At 40.3% G+C, this 26,244-nt stretch overlaps 1 protein-coding gene across 10 annotated transcripts in view; it reads right to left on the reverse strand.

Moving 5' to 3' along the window:
* The window catches only part of LOC131239905 (zinc finger CCCH domain-containing protein 67-like), a 96,680-nt gene that overhangs the window by 14,490 nt on the left and 55,946 nt on the right, over positions 1-26,244 (reverse strand). For 7 of the 10 annotated variants that reach the window (XM_058237833.1, XM_058237826.1, XM_058237829.1 and 4 more), the window contains one exon: positions 13,257-13,340. The exons of the other annotated variants lie outside the window; for them this stretch is intronic. In XM_058237833.1, coding sequence (XP_058093816.1) covers positions 13,257-13,340 — 84 coding nt within the window. The remainder of the gene's footprint in view (positions 1-13,256; positions 13,341-26,244) is intronic. 10 annotated transcript variants of the gene reach the window in all.

Below are 26,244 nucleotides of genomic sequence, written 5' to 3' on the forward strand. Positions count from 1 at the left end.
TAGCGCGGATTACTACAGTTACCTTCCCAAATTTCCCCAAAGGGCCAAGAGTACTCCACCGACATCCATCCTTGGGGAAACCTTCAATGAAGAGAGAAATCTCTTCATTTCAGTGGGCGACAAGTGCTCACCACCAAAGCCATGTAGCTTCTGCTATTTCCAATTGTTCTGGTCCATATTTCTACCCCTCCTTCCCTCAATAAGGGTCCAATCATTGGAAGGAAGACCATTTCTTGCCAAATTATTTCTTTCCTTTTTTCTACCCAAGTTGAACAAAGATCTAAACATCATTCAGTTGCACCAGCAAATGGGAAGGCAGCAAGAACATTCCTCGATCTGCAATGCAAATATGATGTCAATTATTCAAATTGTAAGGGTGATTAGAGTCTTAAACACCACCCGTCTACACTGAGCAATGGGGAGGCATCCGCCACATCCCCTCAATCAATAGTGTCAAATTATCAATATGCGCTACAAGGCCACAATGACAGGCTCAAAGAAGGAAAGAAACCGATTCTTGCAACACACATTGCCTCATTTAGAATTGCCTCATGCACATACACACGCAAGTAAAACACACATACATGCATGCATATATACATATGTAACTACCCATGCAGTTTTCTCTATGAGAAGTTCATCACTGAAAGTTTTCTTTCAGCTTATCCTGCAATTTGAATTTTCTTAGAGTATGATTCTTCGAGCTTTCATGTAGAAATTCCATCAAATTTGTAGGTGGACTCCATGCAAGCTATCAATATGGAGAGATTACAAAACACCTTCCCTTCCATCATCTCTGATCAAGTTTATCAAAATTAATGGCAAGATCTGAATTTTTTATGCATACTTTTGCTAGTATTTAAAGCAAATTATAGTTTCTTCACAAGACGTCTTAAGAGGAACTTTGAAAATAAATTCTACGCTATTCTACGTCAATGGTCGGTAGCCAAATCCAAAGGAGAAATCAAACAGCAGATCGGCTTACCAGTGTGATGTATAGGCTATGCTCCACCCAAAATGGGGCCATAATTTAGATGATCCGCATAGACTTACGTGAGTTCAGAGTCAGTAGGAAATTCAGGGTTAGCCACTTCTTTCAAGTGACCCTTGGAGTAAGCTAGCAATGTCTTTGTAGCATGAACTAAACGCTCAATGCCGATGCACCAAGCAACAAATTTTCTTCGTCAAAGAATTAGGAATGAGATTCTAAAGATAATCTACAGTTCAGTGTTTAAAATAGCGAACAGCATGTAGCAAAGAGCTCGCACACAGCCCCCCCCGAAGCACTAGGCTTAAGCTACATAGCATGCAGTGTAAGCTACATGCTACTTCTAGATTTTTAATTAAGGTTGAGCAGTGAAGCATAGAACAATTGTGGGATGGGTGACTCGACCTGCCTTTTCATTCAAGCAATCACTGTTCCTTCCATTTCATCCCCGTCTTTAACTCTACTGTCGGGGCTGGGACAAGAACAACAAACAGATTCTTTGATTTTCTGGTCACTACATTTCTAGTTCCTATTGCCTTCTCACTATTGACAAGAACTTCCTTATTATTCTCGAGAAAGAGCAAAAAAGAAGTTTTATTTATTTCAATTCAATATTTTCTTCAACAGCTAGTGAATTTGAAGTTTCGAACTCTTCTTGGGGGAATCGGAATCAGATGGACGATATGGGATAGCCTGAAAGAATTCCGATAGGCACAAGGATTACTTGTACAAAAAGGCCATGATTTGGTCAGTGAAATTCCTAAAGCTAGGGAGAATGCCTGGGCCGAAAAGCACCCAGTGGCGCGAGGTTGATGAGTAGGGAGGATGCATTTGTTCTAGTTGGCCAAGCGGCCATCCCCTATCTTCCCTAGCTAGTTCACCGTCATTCAAGAATCAGTTGATGCCCGGGATGAAGTTCTTCAATGCTGCTACAGGAGGAACAGTAGAGGCACATGAAGGTATTGGCTCTCACTATCGATCGGATGGAGGGAACCACGGCGCCGATTGAAGAGGGGCTCGAAGAATTTGTTTCTAGTTCGTGTTTCATCTTCAATAACTTGGAATCATCAAGAGGGATTGGTGAAGACAGATTGAAATAGAATATAGTGGTTGATGAGTATATCAACAACCCCTTTTCCAGGAGTCTTATCAATGAAATTATTCATTCAATCATGGAATAAGTCTCTAAAGTTTAGTTGTTGAATAACCAAATAAGTCTGATGAATAACGAAATTAAAGGACATTTGGTGCAACCAAACAGCCTAAATTAATAGGAAAAATAAGTTCAAGATTAAGTATAAAGGTAAAGAAAGAGCAACCTAACTGATTTAAGACTATTATTTTACTATGAATAACTAATTATTATAAAAAGAAAAGAACATTTAATAAGCCACTGACATTACATGTTAGTGAAAAATAACTTGTATAGTGTAAGCTACGCAGCACGTACATATGCTACGTAGCGTGTAGTGGGTGCAAGCTTAGCATGTAGCATACGCTACCTGCGCTACACTATACGCTACACTACATGCTCCGTAGCTTATAATACATGCCCCATAACTTACGCTACTAGGGAGCTACGCTACCTGCATGTGCTACGTAGCGTATGCTACGCGCTACGCTACGAGCGCTACCGAAAACACTACATGCGACTTAAGCTATTTTCATGAGCCACGTGGCATTAAGGCTATGCTAAGCTATGTAGTGTAAGCTACCCACTATATAGTGAAGCTATTTAAAACATTGATCTACACCATAGGGTCCTTAAAGAAGAAAAACAAACAAACAAAATAGACAACAAAAGGCAGATTCATTTCTATTGAGCACATGTATGAATATATGGAATACCATAGCATGTATTATATGTTTAGGGATACTAACATAGCATTATCTATCACATAGTTGCATATCTTGCAAGTTTTTCCATTTCATTGTAGCTCTCGCAAATCTTGTAATGCAAGATTTATTTAAATTCTAATGTTATTGTCAAAAATTGTTTAGGACTATAAATACTAGAAATGGCAATCTAATGGATACTACTAGCGAAAAACCTATTCCAACTGATAAGAAAAACAGCTGCATGAAGGAGAAGAGCTTACAAATGCTCCAAAATAAAGGTCCGATAAAAGAAGTTCAATTTAATCTTTTACAAATTTGTCATGTTTCCTAACAAAAGAATCCTAAACTTTGGAATTAAGCTACCATGTGAACTTTGGAATTGTTTTTGACATCGTTGAGATACTTCACATCTGCCAGCTGAAAGACGAAAGGAGAAAGTTACTAAAGAAATACATAGATGAGAGACTTGAACAAGATTGTTGAGAGATCTCTACAAGGCGAGAGGGGGATTTGAAACAAATGAGAAACTATGACGAGGCGAGAGGGGGATTTGAAATAGACAAGAAACTATGATGAGGCGAGAGGAGTTGGTGTGAGGAGACTTCGAGAGGGGACAATCCAAGTGGTGTGAGGGTTTGAGAACAACTTCCAGCGTTGATCGGCTTCAACACGAGGAAGGTCACACTAAAGAGGTGCGAGAAAAGATCTAATTGGATATGACGGCAATGGTAGCTGAAGCGAGGAAGAAGGAAGAGGAAGGGTGAGAGATGGAGGGGGAATCAATACACATAGGAGAATAGAGGTGGGAGTCTGGAAGGGGTAAGGAGAGAAGATGAAAGGGGAGGAGAGAAAGGGTGCATGGGTTAGAAATGGGGAATAGGAGATTCGGGGGGAGGGCCAAATAAAAGCAGCAAAGGGCAAGCAAGTTGGGGGGGGGAGGAGGAGGGGAGGGAGATTGGATTTCATTGGTTGGTTTTTGGGGGTGGTGGTGGGGGGCTTATCGTAGGAAACTTCTCAAAGGGGTGGACGGATGTAAATTTCATGAGGGTGTTCAACAAAGTTGGGACAATGAGGGAAGTCCTCATCCCTCGGAAGAAGGATTCATGGGAGATTAAAGGCTTTGCCTTCATTTGTCTGGAGAAAGCAGATGAGATCGTACAGGTGGTGTAAACCATTAATTGGAAGAGATTCAAAGGGTGCAAGATTGGGGTCAAGTGGGCTTGGCACAGCCCAAAGCTATCAACAGAGTTGCTGGCTTGCAGCAGAAAATGAGAAATGCAAGGAGAGTCACACCTCAAGGAAGAATGTGGAGGCAAGAAAGGATGGGAGCAACGACACTAGGGGTGGGTAGACAAAGGAGGCTAGAGGTGGGCTGTCGTATAAGGATGCAATGGTGAACCAAGTGAGAAGGGGGAAGTCTACTGAAGTTGATCTTTAAGGGCCGAAAGAAGGTCTACAACAGGTAAGAGGAGATGGGCCTGGAAATTATCATTCACCCATCAGTAGTGTCTCACGCATGGAGTTCACTACAATGGAGTCTAACAGCGAAGGAAAAAAGCCGAAGCGACTACGGTTGAGGTGCAAGATTGGCTCTTTGACTACTACGAAGTGGAGCATGACACATCCATTGTAAACATCTATCGATGGAGGATATGTGGATCTCTCACCCATGGGGTTAAACTAGAGAGGATTCTACTTACAAGCACCCTCTTCAATGACAAGCTAGTCAAGACAATCTAGAGGTGGGTCTATTGATCGCCCCCAGGGTGGAAGGAGATTTGAGTTCAAGCCTGGGATCTTCTCGTCAAGCTATAGTTTTCAGAGGTATTGACCATGAATGGATCGTGCTTAGGAGAGGTGTTAGCCGTCAATCCTGCCACTGAAAGGTGGGAAGAGATTAGAAAAGCCCGCCTATGCGTGACGATGAACAACTCAACTTCGGTGCCAAAGAAGAGCACTATCGTTGTAGGAGAGGAAAGGATGATGGTAAGCCGACCACAGGAAGAATCCCCGGAACTACACAGTCCTAAAGGTTACTCAAAGACACAATCGCACACTTGAGAAAGGCAAGCCCGAAACTATTGATTGCAGGCCTGGGGGCGAGAATATTATTCCTTAGGTTTGAAGCTCATTCAAATAACTTTCCGAAAAGCCTGGAGTCTAACTCAATCAAAGCTAAGACAGTTAAATTATGACTTCCCCCACATCCTGTTATCACTTTGAGGTCACTTTTGGTGGATCATCTTGGATCCAATGGCCCTCATTTTTTTAAAAAATGTCCTGATAGCTCTTTAGTTTATCTTTAGGTTATCTTTCCAACAGCTTAAGAATCAGCCCAATCGGAGTTGTAATGAGGGAGATGCGACAATTTTACCAAACTCGCCCATTGCTGCCCAAGTGTTGAAACCGAATCAGCTCCAAGTCGACTCACTTTTACTCGCCTGCCACAACAAGCGCGCTACATCTGTCACTTTGCGCTGCATGGGTCAATTATTATCCACCAAGTGGCTTGGTTTTCCACTAGATTTGCATATAAATAACATATTAATCTCCGTCATTAGGAGAATTTGCTGATTTTTCCAAACAAGGTAAACTCCAGGAAATCCTAAGGCGAACCCAACTCCCCACCAGTGCATTCCTTGGGTGTCAACAATTTTTCTAGCATACTCTACCAGCGCCTAGCCTGGGTAACAACACCCGGCTTGGTTCACCCCCGGCACGCCCCATTCTCTGTCGTTTTCAAGCGTCCTTGTGTTATGTACGTGTCGTGCGCTTGTGCACCCCACGATTTTACAAACGTTCCATACCAGTGCCAGTGCCTGTTGAAACTCGTGCATGCCCTCAGTACAAGTGGTTGTTATGACAAGGAGTTGGCTTGCAAATACATGCCAGCATCAAGCAGAGGCTTGGACTCATGCTACAGGCTCTGCCTCAAGGAGCAGCATCCAAAGGAAGGCAGCACGTCCCGAACTTGATAAGGGGGGGTGGATGTTGAGTGACATGCGAGCAAAGGAGATAGTTCCACGTGTTCCTCACCTTTTTAGTCGCATGCATCCTGCCCTTGAGTCATTGGCGGCACGTGCAAGACGTGTGTCTAACAAAGACCTTTCTCTCATGCGTGGGAGTCAAGCTCTCACATGCGACTCAACCTCATTTGTTTCTAAAGGATTGATGGAAGACCGTTGTTTTGCGTGAGAACCTTATGCTTGCTTGGAAGAGTCGTCTATTCCAATGATGGGCAATGTGAAAGACTCGGCCATCAGAGCTCTAGACACAAGGGATATCAAGGGCAAAGCGTTGGTAGTCGTGACACAAAAAGAGAATTAAGCAAAGGGGAGCCACCTCGTCAGGCTTAGCAGATGGAATCGTTCTACAACAGGCTTTAGAGGGAGGTAGTAGAAGTCGAGCCAATCCAAATTGCAACAAGAGGAATTGTAGACCTGACTTGCCAGAGTCAAACTGAAGCACCAAATTCCGAATGGGGGGGGGGGGGGGGTCGAAGTGTCGGTGAGCGTCAACTTGGACAAGCATTGTATCATGGAAGCTATGAAATGTGTCGGAAGGAAGATTGTCATCTCCTTCGGCAACTGCAAGGACTATGTGGCATTGTTCCAATGGGTGTCGAAGCAAGACAAGGTGATACAGCAAATGGCGAACAAAAGAAAGCCTTAAAAGATCCCCAAGAGTTTTTAGGGAGCAAATCAACCTTACTTCTAATATTAACTATAATTCAGGTAGTGCCACAAGAAAAGGGAAGAAGGGGAAGATCAATTCCCAAATGAAGATTCTATGTGGAATGTCAAAGGGTTCGGTTCTAGGGAGAAGAGCCTGTAGATTAGAGATGTACGTCGTGGGTCAACGGCTTAGGTTATAATGTCAAAGGTAGGCTTATAATCACGGTCTTTATAGTTAAAGTGATCCGTGATTTTGTTTTTAGCCCTCTCCATTGCATGATAGATGTACCCCATTTGTGGCTTCTCATTTGCATCCACCAATGGCAACACACCCACTAAGGGTTCTGATTATTTAAGTATCTTTAACACTTGTGTCCAAAACGATTGCGAGAGGTTGGTTTGTTGGACTAGCTTCCCTTCAGCCTTCTTTGACCAAGGCCCATTATTCCAATTGGCCGACACTATAAAGCTTATAAGCTCATATTTCTTTGTATACAACCTCTATAATGTTAAGAAGGTTATTTCGAATCAGGTGACAACTGGATAAAGCAAGTACACCCAATGTGTTTTCTCATGTGATGGAGAACAATGGCATGTTTATACATAAAGACATAATTCTTTTAGTCCTAGCAATCACTTTAACATACAATTTACCTACATCTTCTAATATTAAATCAATACAATGTGTCATGCATTGAATCCAAAGTAAACGGTGCATCTTCTCCATAACAAGGCGACTAGCAGCTATATAGGAGGCTACGTTGTTTGTGATACTTGGACAACATATTCTTCTTCTACCTTCTCAACTACAATATCTAACAATTTAAATAAATAATCGACTATGTGGGAATGGGCCAATGCATCCACGGACTTCAAAAATAGTCCTAGTTGGATAATTCACTAGAAAGTTTTTTAGTGTCCGACCAGAATTATTAGTCCATGAGTCGGCCATTAGAGTACAACCATATGTTTTCCATGCCTCCTTATATTTAGCGATGAAGCTTCTAATATAATCAACCTCAGTTTTGAGGCAATGTTTCCTTCACTTCTTGATACGAAGGAGGCTAAGTCTAGGTCCAAATTGACCTATAGCTTCCACCATAACCTTGAAGCTCTTCGATCTAACAGTATTGAGAGAAACACCAGCTTGGTATAACCACTTAGCGATGTATTGAATTGTGGTTTTCATGTCCTTATTCTTTATCGGTTAAGTGTTGTTTAAGCGAGTTGTTTTCCTTTACCCTTTTGGTTGACCACATCCTCAGGATGTACACCACCTATCTATTGGCTCGTGCCCACAAGCTCTTTTGGAGATCAGTAGTCTTAAAGCGCCCAGTCGACTTGGGGGGGGGGGTCTAGGGCGGTATAGTTAACACTTATATAGAGGGGACAGACAAAGTGAGAGTGACTTTTCTTTATTCTTGAATCTTGAACTTATAGCTTTGCTCCCCTTGAAACTTTAACTTGTAGAGTTGTAGTTGTACACTTGTAACTTGTAAATAACTCTTGTGATTTATCACTTGACTCATCTCTCTTGAAAAAAAAAAAAATCAAACTTGAAAGAGATTATGAAGTTATGAACTTATGAGACAATTAGTAAATAAATAGAAAATGAGATTATGATAAATGAATTACAGAAAAGAAGACAAAAGACTAACGAGTTAGAATTTAGAAAAGAATAAGAAAGAGAATGAGTGAGAGAATAAGAGAGAATGAGAGAGAGATTAGAGAATGATTGAGAAACTAAGAGTCATAGAATTCTAGAATGAATCAAGAATGAATGAGAGAGGGAAAGTAAGAGAGGAAGAATAAGAGATTAGAGAATGAGAGAGAGAGAAAGAGAGAGAGAGAGAGAGAGAGAGAGAGAGAGAGAGAATGAATGAATGAATGAGAGAATGGCCTAGAGGGGGAGAAAACTAAAAAAACTTATGCCAATTCTATCTTTCAAAAATAAAAGAAATAATTTTTAAAAAAAATTTTAAAAAAAAAAATTTTAAAAGAAGAAGTAGAACAAGAAGAAGAAGAAGAAATGAAGAATCTTGCTCTTGCAAGTTGGAACGTGATTGTTGAACTTAAACTTGGAAGTTGAAACTTGAATCTTCTTGATCTTGATTCTTGAAACTTGATTGTCGTTTGAACTTTGAACTTGAATCTTGAAGCCTCGATTGTTGTTGTTGCAACTCGAAACTTAGTAGTTGAAAGAGTACTCGAGTTTAAAATTTGGTTCAAGCTTCAAACTTAAAAGGGAAAATGAGAATGAATAATGATTTCTAAGAAAGAGATTAAGAGAGATTATGATTTGAAGAGAGTTTAGAGCTAGAGAGAGAGAGAGAGAGAGAGAGAGAGCTTTAGAATATGGAAAATGGGGGCCATATGAGTGTCTATTCATAGGCACAAGTGCCACGAATTGCACAAATTTAAAAAAATAATAAATAAATAAAAAGGTCCCAACAATCAGAATTTTTATCTTTGGGGAAGTATGCCATCGCTTAGGGTGTATGTGATGGCATACTCACACATGCGATCACATACTCATGGCATACATTTTATGCCATCACATACACCCCCTGGTCGCATATGCAATACATGCATCCAAAATTGCATATGTGATCACTTATGACAACACCGGTCAGTGTGGAAGGAAGAGACATTACTTAACAATAGCCGCATATAATGCTTATCAAAGCAACAATGTCAAATATGTTGATTGATGCATTTTGCCTCCTTTCAAGTACCCGAAATCTCTCATCCATAGGTTGGAAAACTCAAGCATGATTTCCTTTCGAAAGAAAGGGGAGAAAAGGAGAAATTTCACTTCTTGAGGTGGTTGGAGTCAAACAATCAAGCTTTGTAGGGGTCATTTGGTACCTTGGATTTGGAGGTAAATGAGTCTATTTCAAATCCAAGTAGCCACTTTTTGCGTCTGGCAGCCCTAGATTTGGCAATAGATGGAATCAAAAGTATTTCAAATACCCCTTTTTGGTGTGTTTTGAAATCTCAGCAAAATGTTGTGATTTCGGTGTAAATCCAAATGAAATGCCCTTTTCAGTTCCTTTTTAAAGGCAAAAGAGTCGCAATTGTAACAAATGTGTCACTAGGCTACTAATCCATTGTACATGTGGCACAATCATGATATCCCAAAACAATCCAATTATCAGCTACAACACTAAAATCACATCAATAGAATGATCTGAACCATCCAAACATTGTACATGTAAATGGATGGTTAGAAAACATCAGTGAGTTGCTTGTTTGCGATCCTTACATTTGTGGCCCACCCAAGGCTCGGAATTTCCTCATTTTTTGCCAAAGTATATATTTCAATGGGCTTATTACAATCATTTCATCAAATACCACACATATATACTAATTTGGGATATGAAAGCTGATTTAGTTAATCAAATCCAGGTCCTATGAATATACTGAAGAATTCCAATGCATTTCAAATGCAAGCTCCCAAATGGAAGCTTTGAATTGTAGTGCATTTCAACCAAACACAACTAAGGATTCGAAATCACCTTGATTCCAATGTAATTATGATTTGGATTCCAGTGCATTCAAATCCAAACTCCCAAACAAGTCATTAAGGCTTTGGGAAGACACTTGGTTGCGAGAGAGGCCACTTCAAGAGATTTTTCCACAGTTAGCCAACATATCTCTAAAATGCAACATTTCAATATTCAATGCTTCTCCTATTCAAGTGGAGCTATCATCTGGTCTTCCCTTTACTGAGAAATATGCTCAATGAGGACATCGAAAACAATGTTAAGTTGCAAGATCTCCTTCAGAAGTGCCACTTGGCTCAGGAAGTTCAGGATAAAATGTTGTAGAAGGCGAACAAATTGGGAAGGTTCTCGGTCTGATCCTTCTATACCATTATTCGGCCCATGGGAGCAAAAGGAAGCCATGTAATGAGTGCACCTCTTTGGTTTAGTCTGACGAAGCCCATTGTTCAGAGTATCCCTGATATTACGAGAATATCCCCAATATTATCCATATCTCTAGCTTGGCGATATGGATAACACTGGTAGCGATACCGATAACACTAGTAGTATCAGAAATCCTAGGTATCGACGATTTATCGCAAAGTATCGCCAATGTATCGATATTGCCAATATTTTCGATTGCGTAAATTCCAAGTGTCGCTTGTTTCGCTAATATTTTGGACTAGGTAAATTCCAAGCGTCACTGCCATTTCTAGTGTATTGGCAATATTTCGATATTATCGTTAATGTATCGACATTGCCAAAAAACTTGTTATTAAAAACTTTCCATTTTATTTTTTTAATGTGTGCATGGTTGTATGATAAAATGCATGTTTGTATGTGTGTATATGTATGTATGGATGGATGGATGGATGCATATATATTATGGGATGGATGGATGGTTGGATGGATGAATGGGATGGTTGGATGGGTGGATGGATGGTTAAATAGGTATGTTTTTTTAGTTCATGTACTTTTATGTCTTAGTTATTGTATGTACCTACATTTGTATTATATAAACTCATTTGGGTTACTATTGAACCGATTTATTGAGATGAGACGACACACGCTTTTAAGCCCCCATTAAGTGGAAACTTATTATGTATGCATTCTTTTAACTATTTTTTTATTCCTAAATTTGCAAATGTGTATTTTAGCACTTCATGAAGTTTCGCTGAAACAAATCTATCATTTTCCACATGTTTCCCGACATTTTCAAGTATTGGCAATATTGATGTTGTTTCCTTATCCTCGGCCAACAAAACTTGTAGCGATACCAATACTTCGAACACTAATGGAGCCCCCCCTAAAGCGATAGCGATCACATGGCTTGTTGGGCGCAAAGGAGTGCTAACGATTGACAATCTTCAAAAGAGTATCTTTGGTGCTGCCCAACACGTGTTGTGTATGGTGGATGCAAAATCAACTAATCACCTCTTCATTCACTGCTTTTACACCAGAAGTATATGGATGTCAACCATGGGATTCTTGATGAAGGACAATTAACCACTTGCTTTAAAAGCTCGAACTGATAGAGCATGGCGAATTAATCCATTTATCTCATAGCCCAGGCCCCACATCCCATGGGTTAGGACCTCAACCGAACCCCCCTCGTGGGCCCCACATCACATGGGTACCACCTCACACGACCCACCCGCCTCACACGAGCCGCCCACCCGGAGTGTGTCCCCGCATCCCACAGGCTACCCCACTCGAGGCCGGTGTAAAAATTCTTATGTATTAATCACCCCCGATGAGGAGTCTCGAACACGAGACCTCCCGCTCTGATACCGCTTTGATGCAGGACAATTAACCAATTGCTCTAAAAGCTCGAATTGATAGAGCATGGCGAATTAATCCATTTATCTCATAGCCCGGGCCCCACGTCCCATGGGTTAGGACCTTGGCCGAACCCCCTCGTGGGCCCTACATCACATGGGTACTGCCTCACATGAGCCACCCGCCTCACACGGGCCGCCCACCCCTAGTGTGTCCCCGCATACCACAAGCTACCCCACTCGAGCCCGGTGTGAAAATGCCCCTGCATTAATTATTCGGTGACTTATTTGTGATACCAAAATCAATTGGAAGTCTCTTCTATGTTTGGCATGGAGTCAAGACTAAGGATATAAGGATATGTTGGAGATTGGCATTATTAGCAAGACTATGGGCATTATGAGGGGAAAAGGAATGGAAGATGCTTTCGAAACTCGAGGTCTTCCACAAATGAAGTGACAAATCGGGTTAAGCTTTTGGTGGTGGAATGGGCATTATATGTAAATGACTCAGTTCATAGTGAGTTTATCGCTAAGTTGAGGATGTAATTTCTTTTCTTTCTTCTTTTTTTTTTCCCTTTAGTTTCAGCATATTTTTTTATCAAAGCATCATTATTAGGGGTGTACATCGAGTCGAACCGAGTCGAGCTAGCCTTAGCTCAACTCGGCTGGGCCACTGGCTGACCTCAGCTCGGACTCAGCTCGGCTCAGTCCTCGAGCCTGACTAGCCAGCTCGGCTCGGTTCGGTCAGCAGCTCGGGCCGAGTTCGAGCCAAAATCGAGCCGAGTTCACCATTGAGGCATTTCCACAAACACTTGAACTGCAACTTCAAAATCCCACTATTTTACAAACATGGGCAATGGTTATACATGTATTTTATCAAACACCTTCTAATCAACACAAAAACCAAGAAAAACAAAGAGAAAAAGGGTATTTGTTTCATGTACATACCTTCCTTGCCACCAGCCACATTTCATTGAGTCATTTTATCAAACAGTTGGTGAGCGACAGCAATGGCTAACTAGTTCGATCCAAGCTGGATTCGATCCGAGTCGAGTCGAGCTAGGGTCTGCTCGAACTCATTTTCGAGCTCAAAAAAATCAGCTCGACTTGGCTCGAACTCAGCTTCGAACCGAGTCGAATCGAGCTTTTTTGAGTCGAGTCGAGCGAGCTAACCGAGCTAGCTCAGTTCGTGTACACCCCTAATCATTATCTTTCAAAACAATAAAGAATCTTGAAAATTCAAACTATACAAAAGCACAACAAATCCTCAAACCAAAACTATAATGATTCAAATTGGGGCATGGTAAAAGCATAGGACCCAATAGTTTGCAGTCATTACTATTAAGAAAGGAAAAATGCAATAGCAGTGTTGTGGCAGTTGAAAACCCAACAACAAGAGCAACACCAACACCAACTCCAACACCAACACGAACAGCAGCTAAAAAAGAGAATTAAATCTAGTGAAATAATCAGCAAAGAGAAAACTGCTAACCTTGCACTCTGGCTTCCCTGACCTTACCTTTTCTTTATCCTTCTCCTTGTCATTTTCCTTTTCCTTTTCCTTGTCCTTACCAACCTATACAAGAAATTAGTTACCATAAAAGAAGTGCAACGTACTCTTTTACAAACTTGTCTTTTTTTTCTTTGCAAGTGGTTGTGTGCATCCGCAGGGAATAATCTTGTCTTTAAATGGGGCAGGGACACCCTAATGTCATTAGAAAAAAACAAAAAAAAAAACAAAAAAAAAAGACAGCCAAAGACAACCCAAAGAAACAAAGGAAACAAACAAAAACGAAACAAAACAAAAGGCAGAAAAACCTACAAAAAACATGCTATACAACTTGAACAAACAAGAGCTGCAAGGGAGGCAGGAAGCAGGCCAGCCACTAAGCAACAACCGAAACCAACCCACTAGTCCAACAGACGAGATGTCGGTTAACAATCGGATAGGTTGAGAACCAAGGCCCAATCCTTCATGTCCCTGACAACCAGCTCCGTAACTCTAGAGGAAGGCGGGAAGGTGTTGTGGAAAGTGCAAAAATTCCTTTCCTTCCAGATTTCCAAGAGGATGGCCAAGACCCCCAAATGCCAGACAGTTATAAAGGCCTTGTCACTACTACCCTATGCCAAGCTCTAACGAGCCCATGGACTGAACTTGGGCATGACCCAAGGAACTTGATATCGGAGCAAAATAGAGGACCAAATATCCAGAGCATACGGACGTAGGAGGAAAAAGTGGTTAATGGATTCCCCGTCTTCAAGGCACAGAATACGGACATTTGGGAGAATCCTTCCCCTGCGATGAAGGTTGTCCACCGTAAGAATTCTTTCCCTAGCGAGGAGCAAAAGAAGGCTACAACTTTAGGAAGGCTTCCATAGAAGTAGGGGGAAGAAGGATGGCCATTCTGAGTAGGAGAGCTCCCATGCAAAAGATGGAAGGACTTGTATGTGAAGAGGCCAGAAGATGACTTCAACCAAAACATGGTATCAGACTCTCGAGGGATCAGCTGAATTCCTTAGGGCAGCTTTAGAAGCTCAAGTAGCTCTACTATTTCATCCTCCAGCAAGGCTTTACTGCAAGGACATCAGACTCCTAAGCCTACATTCGAATAGCATTCAACAACCTTAGCTGAAGGGTAGGAGCAAATACTATTGAGAGCAGGGAAGACAGGTGAGAGGCCTATCTAGAATCCACTTATCGACCCAAAATCTAATTTTGTTTATGTTACCCATGCTGAAGGAAATTCCTTCCTCGAAGGGAAGCTTGAGGCTCAAGATAACTTTCAACCCTCCTCCATCAGTGCCATATTTACAAGCAAGGATATTCCTCCACCAAGAGTCCTATTCATTGCCGAAGCGCCAAAGCCATTTTCCCAATAGAGCAGAGTTCACATCCAAGAGAACTTTGATGCCTACCCCACCTTCCAAATAGGGTTTGCAAACTTCAGACTATGGAGGTGGAATTTGATATTGTCCAAAACTCCATTCATAGAAAATCTCTCCTCAACTTACCTATTCTATCTAAAATAGACTTATTGAATCAAAATGAGAGGAAGTAAGAGGGAAGAAGGATGGCCATTCTGAGTAGGAGAGCTCCCATGCAAAAGATGGAAGGACTTGCATGTGAAGAGGCCAAAAGATGCCTTCAACCAAAACATGGTATCAGACTCTCGGGGGATTAGCTAAATTCCTTAGGGCAGCTTTAGAAGCTCAAGCAGCTCTACTATTTCAACCTCCAGCAAGGCTTTACTACAAGGACATCAAACTCCTAAGCCTACATTCTAATAGCATTCAACAACCTTAGCTGAAGGGTTGGAGCAAATACTATTGAGAGCAGGGAAGACAGGTGAGAGGCCTATCTAGAATCCACTTATCGACACAAAATCTAATTTTGTTCATGTTACCCATGCTGAAGGAAATTCCTTCCTCGAAGGGAAGCTTGAGGCTCAAGATAACTTTCAACCCTCCTCCATCAGTGCCATATTTACAAGCAAGGATATTCCTCCACCAAGGGTCCAATTCTTGCCAAAGCGCCAAAGCCATTTTCCCAACAGAGCAGAGTTCACATCCAAGAGAACTTTGATGCCTGCCCCACCTTCCAAATAGGGTTTGCAAACTTCAGACTAAGAAGGTGGAATTTGTTATTGTCTGAAACTCCATTCACAGAAAATCTCTCCTCAACTTACCTATTCTATCTAAAATAGACTTATCGAATCAAAATGAGAGGAAGTAAGAGGGAAGAAGGATAGCCATTCTGAGTAGGAGAGCTCCCATGCAAAAGATGGAAGGACTTGTATGTGAAGAGGCCAGAAGATAACTTCAACCAAAACATGGTATCAAACTCTCGAGGGATCAACTGAATTCCTTAGGGCAGCTTTAGAAGCTCAAGCAGCTCTACTATTTCATCCTCCAGCAAGGCTTTACTGCAAGGACATCAGACTCCTAAGCCTACATTCGAATAGCATTCAACAACCTTAGCTAAAGGGTTGGAGCAAATACTATTGAGAGCGGGGAAGACAGGTGAGAGGCCTATCTAGAATCCACTTATCGACCCAAAATCTAATTTTGTTTATGTCACCCATGCTGAAGGAAATTCCTTCCTCGAAGGGAAGCTTGAGGCTCAAGATAACTTTCAACCCTCCTCCATTAGAGCCATATTTACAAGCAAGGATATTCCTCCACCAAGAGTCCAATTCATTGCCAAAGCGCCAAAGCCATTTTCCCAACAGAGCAGAGTTCACATTCAAGAGAACTTTGATGCCTGCCCCACCTTCCAAATAGGTTTTGCAAACTTCAGACCAAGGAGGTGGAATTTGTTATTGTCTGAAACTCCATTCACAGAAAATCTCTCCTCAACTTACCTATTCTATCTAAAATAGACTTATCGAATCAAAATGAGAGGAAGTAAGAGGGAAGAAGGATGGCCATTCTGAGTAGGAGAGCTCCCATGCAAAAAATGGAAGGACTTGCATGTGAAGAGGCCAAAAGATGACTTCAACCAAAACATGGTATTAGACTCTCGAGGGATCAGCTGAATTCCTTAGGGCAGCTTTAGAAGCTCAAGCAGCTCAACTATTTCATCCTCCAGCAAGGCTTTACTGCAAGGACATCAAACTCCTAAGCCTACATTCTAATAGCATTCAACAACCTTAGCTGAAGGGTTGGAGCAAATACTATTGAGAGCAGGGAAGATAGGTGAGAGGAAGACAGGTGAGAGGCCTATCTAGAATCCACTTATCGACCCAAAATCTAATTTTGTTTATGTTACCCATGCTGAAGGAAATTCCTTCCTCGAAGGGAAGCTTGAGGCTCAAGATAACTTTCAACCCTCCTCCATCAGTGCCATATTTACAAGCAAGGATATTCCTCCACCAAGAGTCCAATTCATTGCCGAAGCGCCAAAGCCATTTTCCCAACACAGCAGAGTTCACATCCAAGAGAACTTTGATGCCTGCCCCACCTTCCAAATAGGGTTTGCAAACTTCAGACTAAGGAGGTGGAATTTGTTATTGTCTGAAACTCCATTCACAGAAAATCTCTCCTCAACTTACCTATTCTATCTAAAATAGACTTATCGAATCAAAATGAGAAGTAAGAGGGAAGATTAGAAAGAGCTGATTTAATTATAATTAAACAGCAACCAAGGGATAAGTAGTGACGTTTTCAGGGGGAGAGCTTCCACTCTATCCATTCGATGACCACATTCCAATGGTGTTTGGCAGGCTTGCCAATACAAAGGAGCAAACCTAGGTAAGTGGAGGGGAGCAACCTACTTTACAACCAACAAACCAGCAAGATTATAAAGAGAGGACGACGAAATATTAATGCGCAACATTTCGCTTTTGAAGAGGTTGATTTTAAAACAAGAGATGGCCCCAAAACAACGCAAAATCTTCCAAAGGTTGATTACCGAATTGTCCAAGGCTTCATGGAAGAGAAGGGTATCATCAGCATACTGAATATGGGTTACAGAATGGCTAGATGGGCTCACCTTGAACCCTTGAAACAGGCCAATCAATTCCCCTTTCCTCAACATACGACTTAAACCTTCAGCAGCAATCACAAAAAGAAAATGAGACGGCGGGTCCCCTTGACTGAGGCCTCTTGAAGATTGGGATAAAAACCTTTCAGGGAGGCCTTTAACAAGCACTAAGAAGTGGGCTGAGGAAATGCATGATTTAATCCAACCACACCATTTCAAACCAAAACCCAAACAGCTAAGCATATAGTCAAGGAAGCCAAAATCTACATGGTTGAAGAAGGCCTTTTCAATATCAAGTTTGCAAACCAAACCTCTCGATCCTTGACGAAATTTAGAGTCAATACATTCAGAAGCCAAGAGGGCACAGTAATTTGTCTGTTAGCCAGGAAGGCTCCCAGGCTTCAGAGATAATGTTAGAGAGGGCCAGTCTAATCTTGGTAGCTAGGATTTTAGCTAAAATTTTATACGGAGATCCCAACAGACTAATGGGCAGAAGTCCTCAAGGTCTGCAACACCTTCAATTTTAGGAATTAAAGTGATGAAAGAAGCTCCCATAGCTAGAGAAATATGATTAGAAGTGAAAAAATGAGAGACAAAATCCACCACATCCTACTAATCACCTTCCAAAATGATTGAAAGAATGCAAGAGGGAAACCATCTGGACCACAAGTGTTGTCCCTACCCAAGGAGAAAACTGTTGACTTTTTCCACCTCTGAGAAGAGAGATTCAATGGCAAAGGCCTCCTCAGCCGAAATGAAAGGGAACTCCAAGTTGCCTGGCCTAGGTCTTAGCCAATCCTCAACGGACATTAAGGAAGAATAAAAAGAAGTGATTTGATCGCATACGTGTTGTTTATCATTTATAATGGAACCATTAACCAAGACACAACTAATCTTATTTGAGCGAGCCCTAGCGTTGGCAAAAGCATGGAAATGCCATGTATTCTTATCTCCCTCTTTGAGCCATATGGATTTGGGCCTCTATCTGCATTTTATTTCCTACTGCTTAACTAAACTAGAGTACACTGCCCTGTGTGATTCTCTCAAAGCCAAATCCTCGGCCAAGAGGGGGCCAAACAGACTCTTCCTACACTAACAATTGAATAGCCGAGAGGGAGTTAGAAATGGCAACGTCAAGATCGTCTTGAGACTCCTTACACTAATTAATCATATTACGTTTAAGAAGATGAAGCTCGCAGCTCGGGGCAAAACTTGGGTTGCTAGAAACTGAACAAGATGACCAACAATTGATTACCATAGACGAAAAGCCTTCAATTTCAAATCATAAAAGCTCAAACCTAAACAATTTAGGTCCCTAGCTATCCTCAACTGAATACAAAAGAATTGGGTAGTGGTCAGAAATAGGTCTAGAGAGGCCACGTTAAGAGACTACCGAAAAAGCGCCCAGCCAATCCAAGGAAACAAGGAATCTGTCAAGCCTAGACAGAATAAGGGGAGATTAACCCTTGGACCAAGTGACATTAACTCCCAAGAGAGGGAGATCAATCAGATCGAGATTAACCCTTGGACCAAGTGACATTAACTCCCAAGAGCGGGAGATCAATTAGATCGTTATCGCCCACCCAATCGAAGAACTGCTTCATACTTCTAGAGATATGGCCACCATTTGACCTCTCAAATGAGAAACAAATGGTGTTAAAGTCTCCACCAAGGCACCAGGGGAGCGACCATTTGTGTTTGTTTGCATTTAGGTCGTCCCAAAGGAAGAGCTTTAGAAAAGCCCTGCTCGGACCGTAAACAAAAGAGAAGATCCATTTGAATCCCAAAGAAGGATGTCTAAGAACCACAGAGGCTAAAAAAATTTCCTAAGAGGGAATCCTCCTTAGTCCAAGCATGAGTGTCCAAGGACACAAGGATTTCCCCCAGCCGAGCCTACCGCCTCAAGAGAGACCTAGTCTTTATGCCTAATGCCCCAAATGCCATCAATATCAACTAAACTAATCAATTAGAGCTTCATTTCTTGAATGGCACGATTTGAGCTTTATGCTTATGCAGAATGCTTTTGACGTGGGATTTCTTACTCCTATTGCCAAGGCCTCAAACACTCCACGAAATAATCTTCATCGAACAACTGTTGAAACCTTTCTACCTGACTTCAAGGAATTGGAACTCAAGCCCACCTTATAGTTAACTGAAGATGCAAGGCTGGCTAGCCCCCTTCAACCCCGAGAGGCCGCGATGAAGTGGAAAAGGTCAATGTAGTCCTCTTCTCTTTCCCCGAAACACATTCCAACTGATCCGCCGAATTCAATGGACTCCCTAATCCTCTAAGGAACTGGGGTTGTGGGAGAACTTTATGGGGGTGTAGGGGGGAACATCCATAACTGAGGAAAAGGGGTCAAGAATTGAGGGCAAGGGGGGGCCAAAAAGACGTTGTACCGCCACCAAAGCCCACTCCACACCATCCGAGGAAAAGGCAGAGGGAAGAGAGGAGTGGATATGGCATGGCATGGCCAAGTGAGAAGGAGATGGGAGTGAAAAGTCATGATGAAGGTCAGTGAAGGGGACCTCAACTGGACTGAGCGGGAAGGGAAACTGCTCGAATGGGTTCAAAAAGAGGTTAGGTGTCACGCCCCAAAATATTGCACCCGGGTTTGCTAAATCCCGATCTCGCATCCCGGGACATGATTCAAATATAATATAAACATAAACCACAAACCACAAACCATTCTATAAAACATTCACTTTCAAACACGAATAATAGAAATATACAACCATCACTATTTTCAAACTAAATCACTTTTTCACTATAATTCTTTTACAATGAATTCAAACTTGAAAAGGAAACTAGAACTAGACAAATAGAAATAGGTGGCTAGAACTCCACTCCACTCGCTTCCCGACTAGACTCATCTCCTGAAATTTAATGTCCACAATAAAGAATGAGCTTGACAGCCCAGTGAGTATATCTCGCACAAGTTTTAAAACACATTCAATCTGGTTAAAACACTTTATCAAAATACCATAAAATTCAATGCAATTCTTCAAAAATTCAAATACTAAAATATACAAAGTTTCCAATATAATTTCATATGAAATAAAATATGCGTAAATCGATGCAACCTTCAAAGAAAAATAATTTTTTTATGCAAACCTAGAATACAAGGATTTTATAAAAAGATATTTGAATGCAAAACCATGAGGCTTGCGTTAGGAATGCAATGCTAATGCATGAGATATCCACAAGGATAGGTATGAATTACCTTTTGAACACCAGGGCCCTTTTACGTTAGTTGGCCAACACTTTCCCAAAAATACAACAACTAGCTTAACTGTTAGAACATTTTGCAAATCCTGACATTGCTCACCCATGTGGCCCTGTAGTGAGGGACCCACTACTAGGTGGTCATAATACCCTACCTAGCCTACCTGTGATCATGCAATCCTCACATGCTCAACAATGTGGCCCCGCAATAGAGGTTCCAAGAGATACCAATTGTGGTTTAGGGTCTCTCAACCTAATGGACTAAGTTGCCCCACCTATTTATGCTTTTAGGGATTTTCAACCAAGGGGACTTATTCGCCCCACCTATTCGTATGTTGTTCCATTCCATCATGAATCATAAATGCATGAATTTCCATCTCAAAAATAATTTAAAATAATACAATTCGTATGAGATTATGCATAAATATTGTTGTACATAAAATCAAACACCATAACCTTTCCATCATCACATCCTTCCACAAGGAACATACCAATGCAATGTAAGAGTGCATGAACATGAGATTTTAGAAAATTGCCTTTTTTCATAAACCATAATCCAAGTAGGAAATTGAGAAAGTAAATATTTAATTTTAAAAAGAATTCAAATCTTAAATTTTAAAGAAAATATAGAAAAACAAGAATCTAAAATTTTAGTTTTCAAGAAGATAAAGGGATGAGAGGTTTAGAAAACATCAAAACTTGAGAGGAATAAGTGGTGTACCGTTACCGTAACGGTGGGCGGTAACGATGGGCATAATGGTGCCCACCGTTACTAATTCAGTTACGGGCTGTATCGGCCGTTACGGCCCCGTAACGGCCAATACGTCCCCTGTAACAGTAAAAAATATTTCTATTCTCAACAAAATCCAAAAACATATCCATTAAATCCAGAAAAATATAAATATTCCAAATATGCATTCATTTATAATTTTGAATGTGTTTATGGTGGTATAACGGTCCACTATTTGCTGAGAAAGCTGTATCGGGTGGTTTGATGAATTTATGAACCTGACAGCCTGGAATTGACTACAAAACTCATATATTTAATTTTCTAACTATCTAATACTAATGATAAATATATTAGAATGAATTTAAAATCAAAATATCTCACATGTATAGGTGTTTGCTAATTTTAAAAAATTGACCGAAAATAGTCTGAAAATAAAAAAATACAAAAAAATAGATAATCAATTGCATAATCTGTAAAATACACATTCATATGTTCTAATTTGAATAATGCATCATATTCAACCATAATAACAGAGATTCAAAAAAAAAAAGTATAAATACCTTTTTTTGAAGATTTTTCGTAAAATGGCCCACAAAGCTTCGATTCAACAAAATACTTGAAATCAGTGTTTGAAATATCAGTATCGCATCACATATAGCATCCTTGGGATACATATACATATTGGTTATCACACGAGATGTATCGTTTGTATCAGGTAATTTATTGTACTTTTTGGGAAACATGGGAAACATTGTGAAAATGGTTGAATTTTTTAATGAAACTTCGGGGATTATTAAAAAAGACCATAATACACACTTTTAAATCATAACATCTCAAAAAAGAAGTGCACATGATAGATTTCCTTTGTATAGGGTCCTAAGCTATGTGTTGTCTAACTGAACTAATGCAACTATATTCAAATTGAATGCATAACATTTAGAGTGTATGTGATGATCATTCCATCGAACACTCCTAAATACTTCGAAATTAGTCTCAATTGACAGCTGGTTGAAGGTAAATTTTGAAAAAATAATAATAACTTTTTATTAATTTTTAATTAAAAATTATTTTTATTTTCCAAAAATTGACAAGGACTTAACAAATTAGTAGATCAACCCTCATACATGCTTCATTTCATGTTTGGAGTGCAACATTGCAAACAATTTAGGAGAAATTGGAAAAATTGCCAAATCAAACCACTTATACTCAAATTTTGAAATTAGAGTGTACGTGATGATAATTCATCAAATACTCGTAAATACTTTGAAATTAGTCTCAATGGATAGCTGGTTGAAGGAAATTTTCAAAAATAACATGAAGAACCAATGGATATCAAAATCAAAGCTCCAACTCCATGATTTTTCATGCAAAATATAAAGAACCAATGGATTTATAACCATTTGACACTAATTTAATATAATTTCAACACAAAAAAGGGATCCGAAATTGAAAATGTTCACCGCATCTAACATGTGGGATATATCAACACTACCTGTGCGTTTCATATCGCACGAGAGGGATACAAGATATATCGTGGGATATATCGGCCGATGTCGTCGATATTTAAAACATTGCTTGAAATAACTTATTGTGATCCTCAAATTCAAGCTAAGAGTGATCGGAATTTGCAATACAATAGCTTAGAAAATAATTTGGAAGAGAAGTGCCCAAAAAAAAAAAAAAAACACCTAGCTGTTTATGATCGTTACGGAGCAATAACGGCCAATCCAAGCAAAAAATTGGGATTCACCATTTCAACCCCCGTATCGCGTAATGGACTCAACCGTTACCATTACGTATCGGTCAATACGTAACCAATTTGGTACACCTTGTTCTCAACCCAAAAGGGAAGGAAAAGGAATCTACCCAAAAGGGGTGGAGGGTTCACTTTCCTTGGAGAATTAAGAGAGGATCCCCTTAACTCAAAAAGGAGAGGAAAAGAACCCTTCCTTTCAAAGGGAAGATTTTATGCTTGCCCCAGGTAAAAAGGGGAGTGAAACGGGTTACTCCCAAGGGTAAGAGGGCTAACCCCAAAGCAAAAGGGTAAAACTCCCAAGCTAAACCGCTATATTCCCAAAGTAAAAAGGCAAAATTTCTTTAATCAAGACAAGAATAGAAACTATTCGAAGGGAAAGTTCTTGAGAAAGATACCTTAAAAGACAACGGAAGATGCATTAAAGATCTATTATATAGGATCTTAATTTCTTGAATTTAAAGAACAAGAAAAGAAATTAAGAACAAGAAGGAAAACTAGAACTATAAAATAAAACGTAAAAAGAAAGTGCGAAGGAAAACCATATGACCCCCAAATCCCCCCCGGTCTTTTCTCTTATGGTCTCTCTAACCCCTCATGCCCCCACATGTGTGCTTGTACACATGTGGAGGTCCTCCACTCACGGCCTCTCTTTCTCCCTTTCTAGAATTCATGTTGTCAAACTCCACTAGGACACTTGGGTTACGTCCAAACGTACACACATTGTTGCCCTTCTTCTCTTGTGCGCATGTGTGGTTCCATTTACTTAAGTTGTTTTATGTAAATAAATAAATACCCCCTATTTGAATTCAATAAAAGTACTTTTAAAAATTAATTTCCCAACGATTAAAAATCCAATTTTCTAGATCAAGAGCAAATCGCAACTTTTTGATATTTTCAAAAGTTTGAACTTCTAAATGACAAGATTTTTCTCAGATCTTAATAGGTCATAATTTTTGTTATATCAAAATAATGCTAAAACATTTAAGACTAGTAAAAAAATGTTTTCAAATTATGATTTGTCTTTTTACCAAAACAAGAAACATGCATCGACAAGCAACTAATGAATGATCAAGTAGATGGTTAGATGAATGAAAGGTTTCGTTTGGTGAACAGATGGCTAGATTTGGTGATATGGATGAATGGTTGGGGTTGGTTGGTGAATGGGTGGCTTGGAATTAATGGTAGGATTTACGCATATTGATTAAGAGTGAAAACCAAAGGGTTCATCCATCTTGTTAGTTGGACTATTTTGAACGGTTGGGCATGTTATCATGTCTCAAAAGGGCTTATATAAAACATGGATTCAATGGTCAATAGTGATGCTAATCCATGATGTAAATCAAAAAGGTTTACATGTAGGCAAATTGTACTCAAACTTCTCAAGTTCACTTCGAGTAGGTTTAGCTTAAGATTGAACAGTTGGGAACAGGTTAATTTGGAGTGCAACTAAGTGACCCTATTTAGGCAAATTTTTAATCTAAATAAAAGGTCATAATTGGGTGGTTACGGGTCATGATCGAGTAAGTTCCATGCAGTGTTTTAAGTATCAACGATATCGGCCAATATATCCCACGATATATCTTGTATCCCACCTGTGCGATATGAAATGCACAAGTAGTGGGATATATCCCACATGTTCGATCTAGTGAGCATTTTCGATTTTCAATCTTTTTTCTGTAATCATGTTAAATTAGTGTCAATTTGTTACAAATTCATAATTTTTCATGTTTTGCATGAAAAATCACAGATTGGGAGCTTCAATTTCGAGATTTGGAGGAGATGGGCCAAGTTGCAGAAATATTGAAAAAATCAATTTCCATATTTCTCACAAATCGGTTGCAATTTGTATCCAAACTTAAAAATCAAACATGTATATAACCTGATCTGGTGATTCTTCTTTTGCTTTTGAATGTGTTGCTTGTGCTTCCACACATCTTCTTACATTTATAAATTATATGAATATACTTGCATCAATTCACTCAGACAACACATAGATTAGGATCCCATACAAAGAAAACATATTATGTGCACTTGTTTTTTGTAAGTTTTGATTTATAAGCGTGTATTGATGCCTTTTTTAACGATCACTAAAGTTTCATTGAAAACTTTGAGCAATTTCCCAATGTTTCCCCATTTTCCAACAACAATGATACATTACGCGATACAACCGATATATCCCATGCGATAATCGATACGTATCTATATCCCAAGGGTGCGATATGTAATGCAATACCGATATTTCGAACAATGGTTCCATGCATGCTCAACGGGTAAAATTGGGCGGATTTACGAATGAACGGTTGGTTTTGTATGCATGAATGGTGAGAGTGAACATGTACATACACATACATATATTTATACACATAATTATATAATTATGAATTTCATAGATCAATGATTAACACTAGACAAATCTAACACACATATCAATGATCACACCTTCCAGAGATTTATGGATGCATAGTTAGTCATGTACGAATGTATGTGTGTATGTATGCATGGATAGGTGGATGCGTGTATGCTTGGATGATTGCAAGTGTACATGCATGCGTGTACATGAAGGCTTACAAAATCCCATGTCATTACATCCTACCCCCATGAAAAGAATTTTGTCCTCAAAATTCAAGCATACCTACCATGTGAACGAACGAGGATATGTTTCCCAGCATTCCCAGTTACCAGCGATATTATCGAAGATATTGATATTGTTTCCGTATCCACGGCCAGCGAAACTTGTAGCGATACCGATACTTTGAACACCTAATGCCACGTGTACCTGGTGTTGGGGGAAATTAAATGAAAAAGATTGGGAAGCTCAAGATGAAAGGGTGTCAAGTGCGGAGGTAGAGCATTTAAAGAAAGGGGACGAAATGGGAGGCTCGAGATGAATAAGTGTCAAGGCTAGGCTGTGCTCATTAATGTGTGGTTGAGGTGTTGTCGTCGGGTGAGGGGATATCTCTCTCCGAGTCCGAATATCGGATGGATGTATCTTGGAAGGACTCTTTGTCTTGATTGTGAATACATCACCCCTGACATAATCGTCCGAGTCGAAGAGAGATGAATGAAAGGGCCAAGGAGATGACGCATGCCCACCACGTGTAGAGCAGTCATTGTTGCTTCCACCGACTCATCTAAAGGGGCGGATGGCATCCCGTCTGCCATCTAAGCTATGCAGGTCTCAAGACTCGAAGGGTCTTCTCTACTTACAACACGTGGAGGAGAGGGGGAAATGTGATCAGAGCGAGTCTCTCTGAATCTGAAAAGGTGATGCTACGCCTACCACCTC

This window comes from Magnolia sinica, chromosome 3 (genome assembly GCF_029962835.1).
Source record: "Magnolia sinica isolate HGM2019 chromosome 3, MsV1, whole genome shotgun sequence".
NCBI classification, from domain to species: domain Eukaryota; kingdom Viridiplantae; phylum Streptophyta; class Magnoliopsida; order Magnoliales; family Magnoliaceae; genus Magnolia; species Magnolia sinica.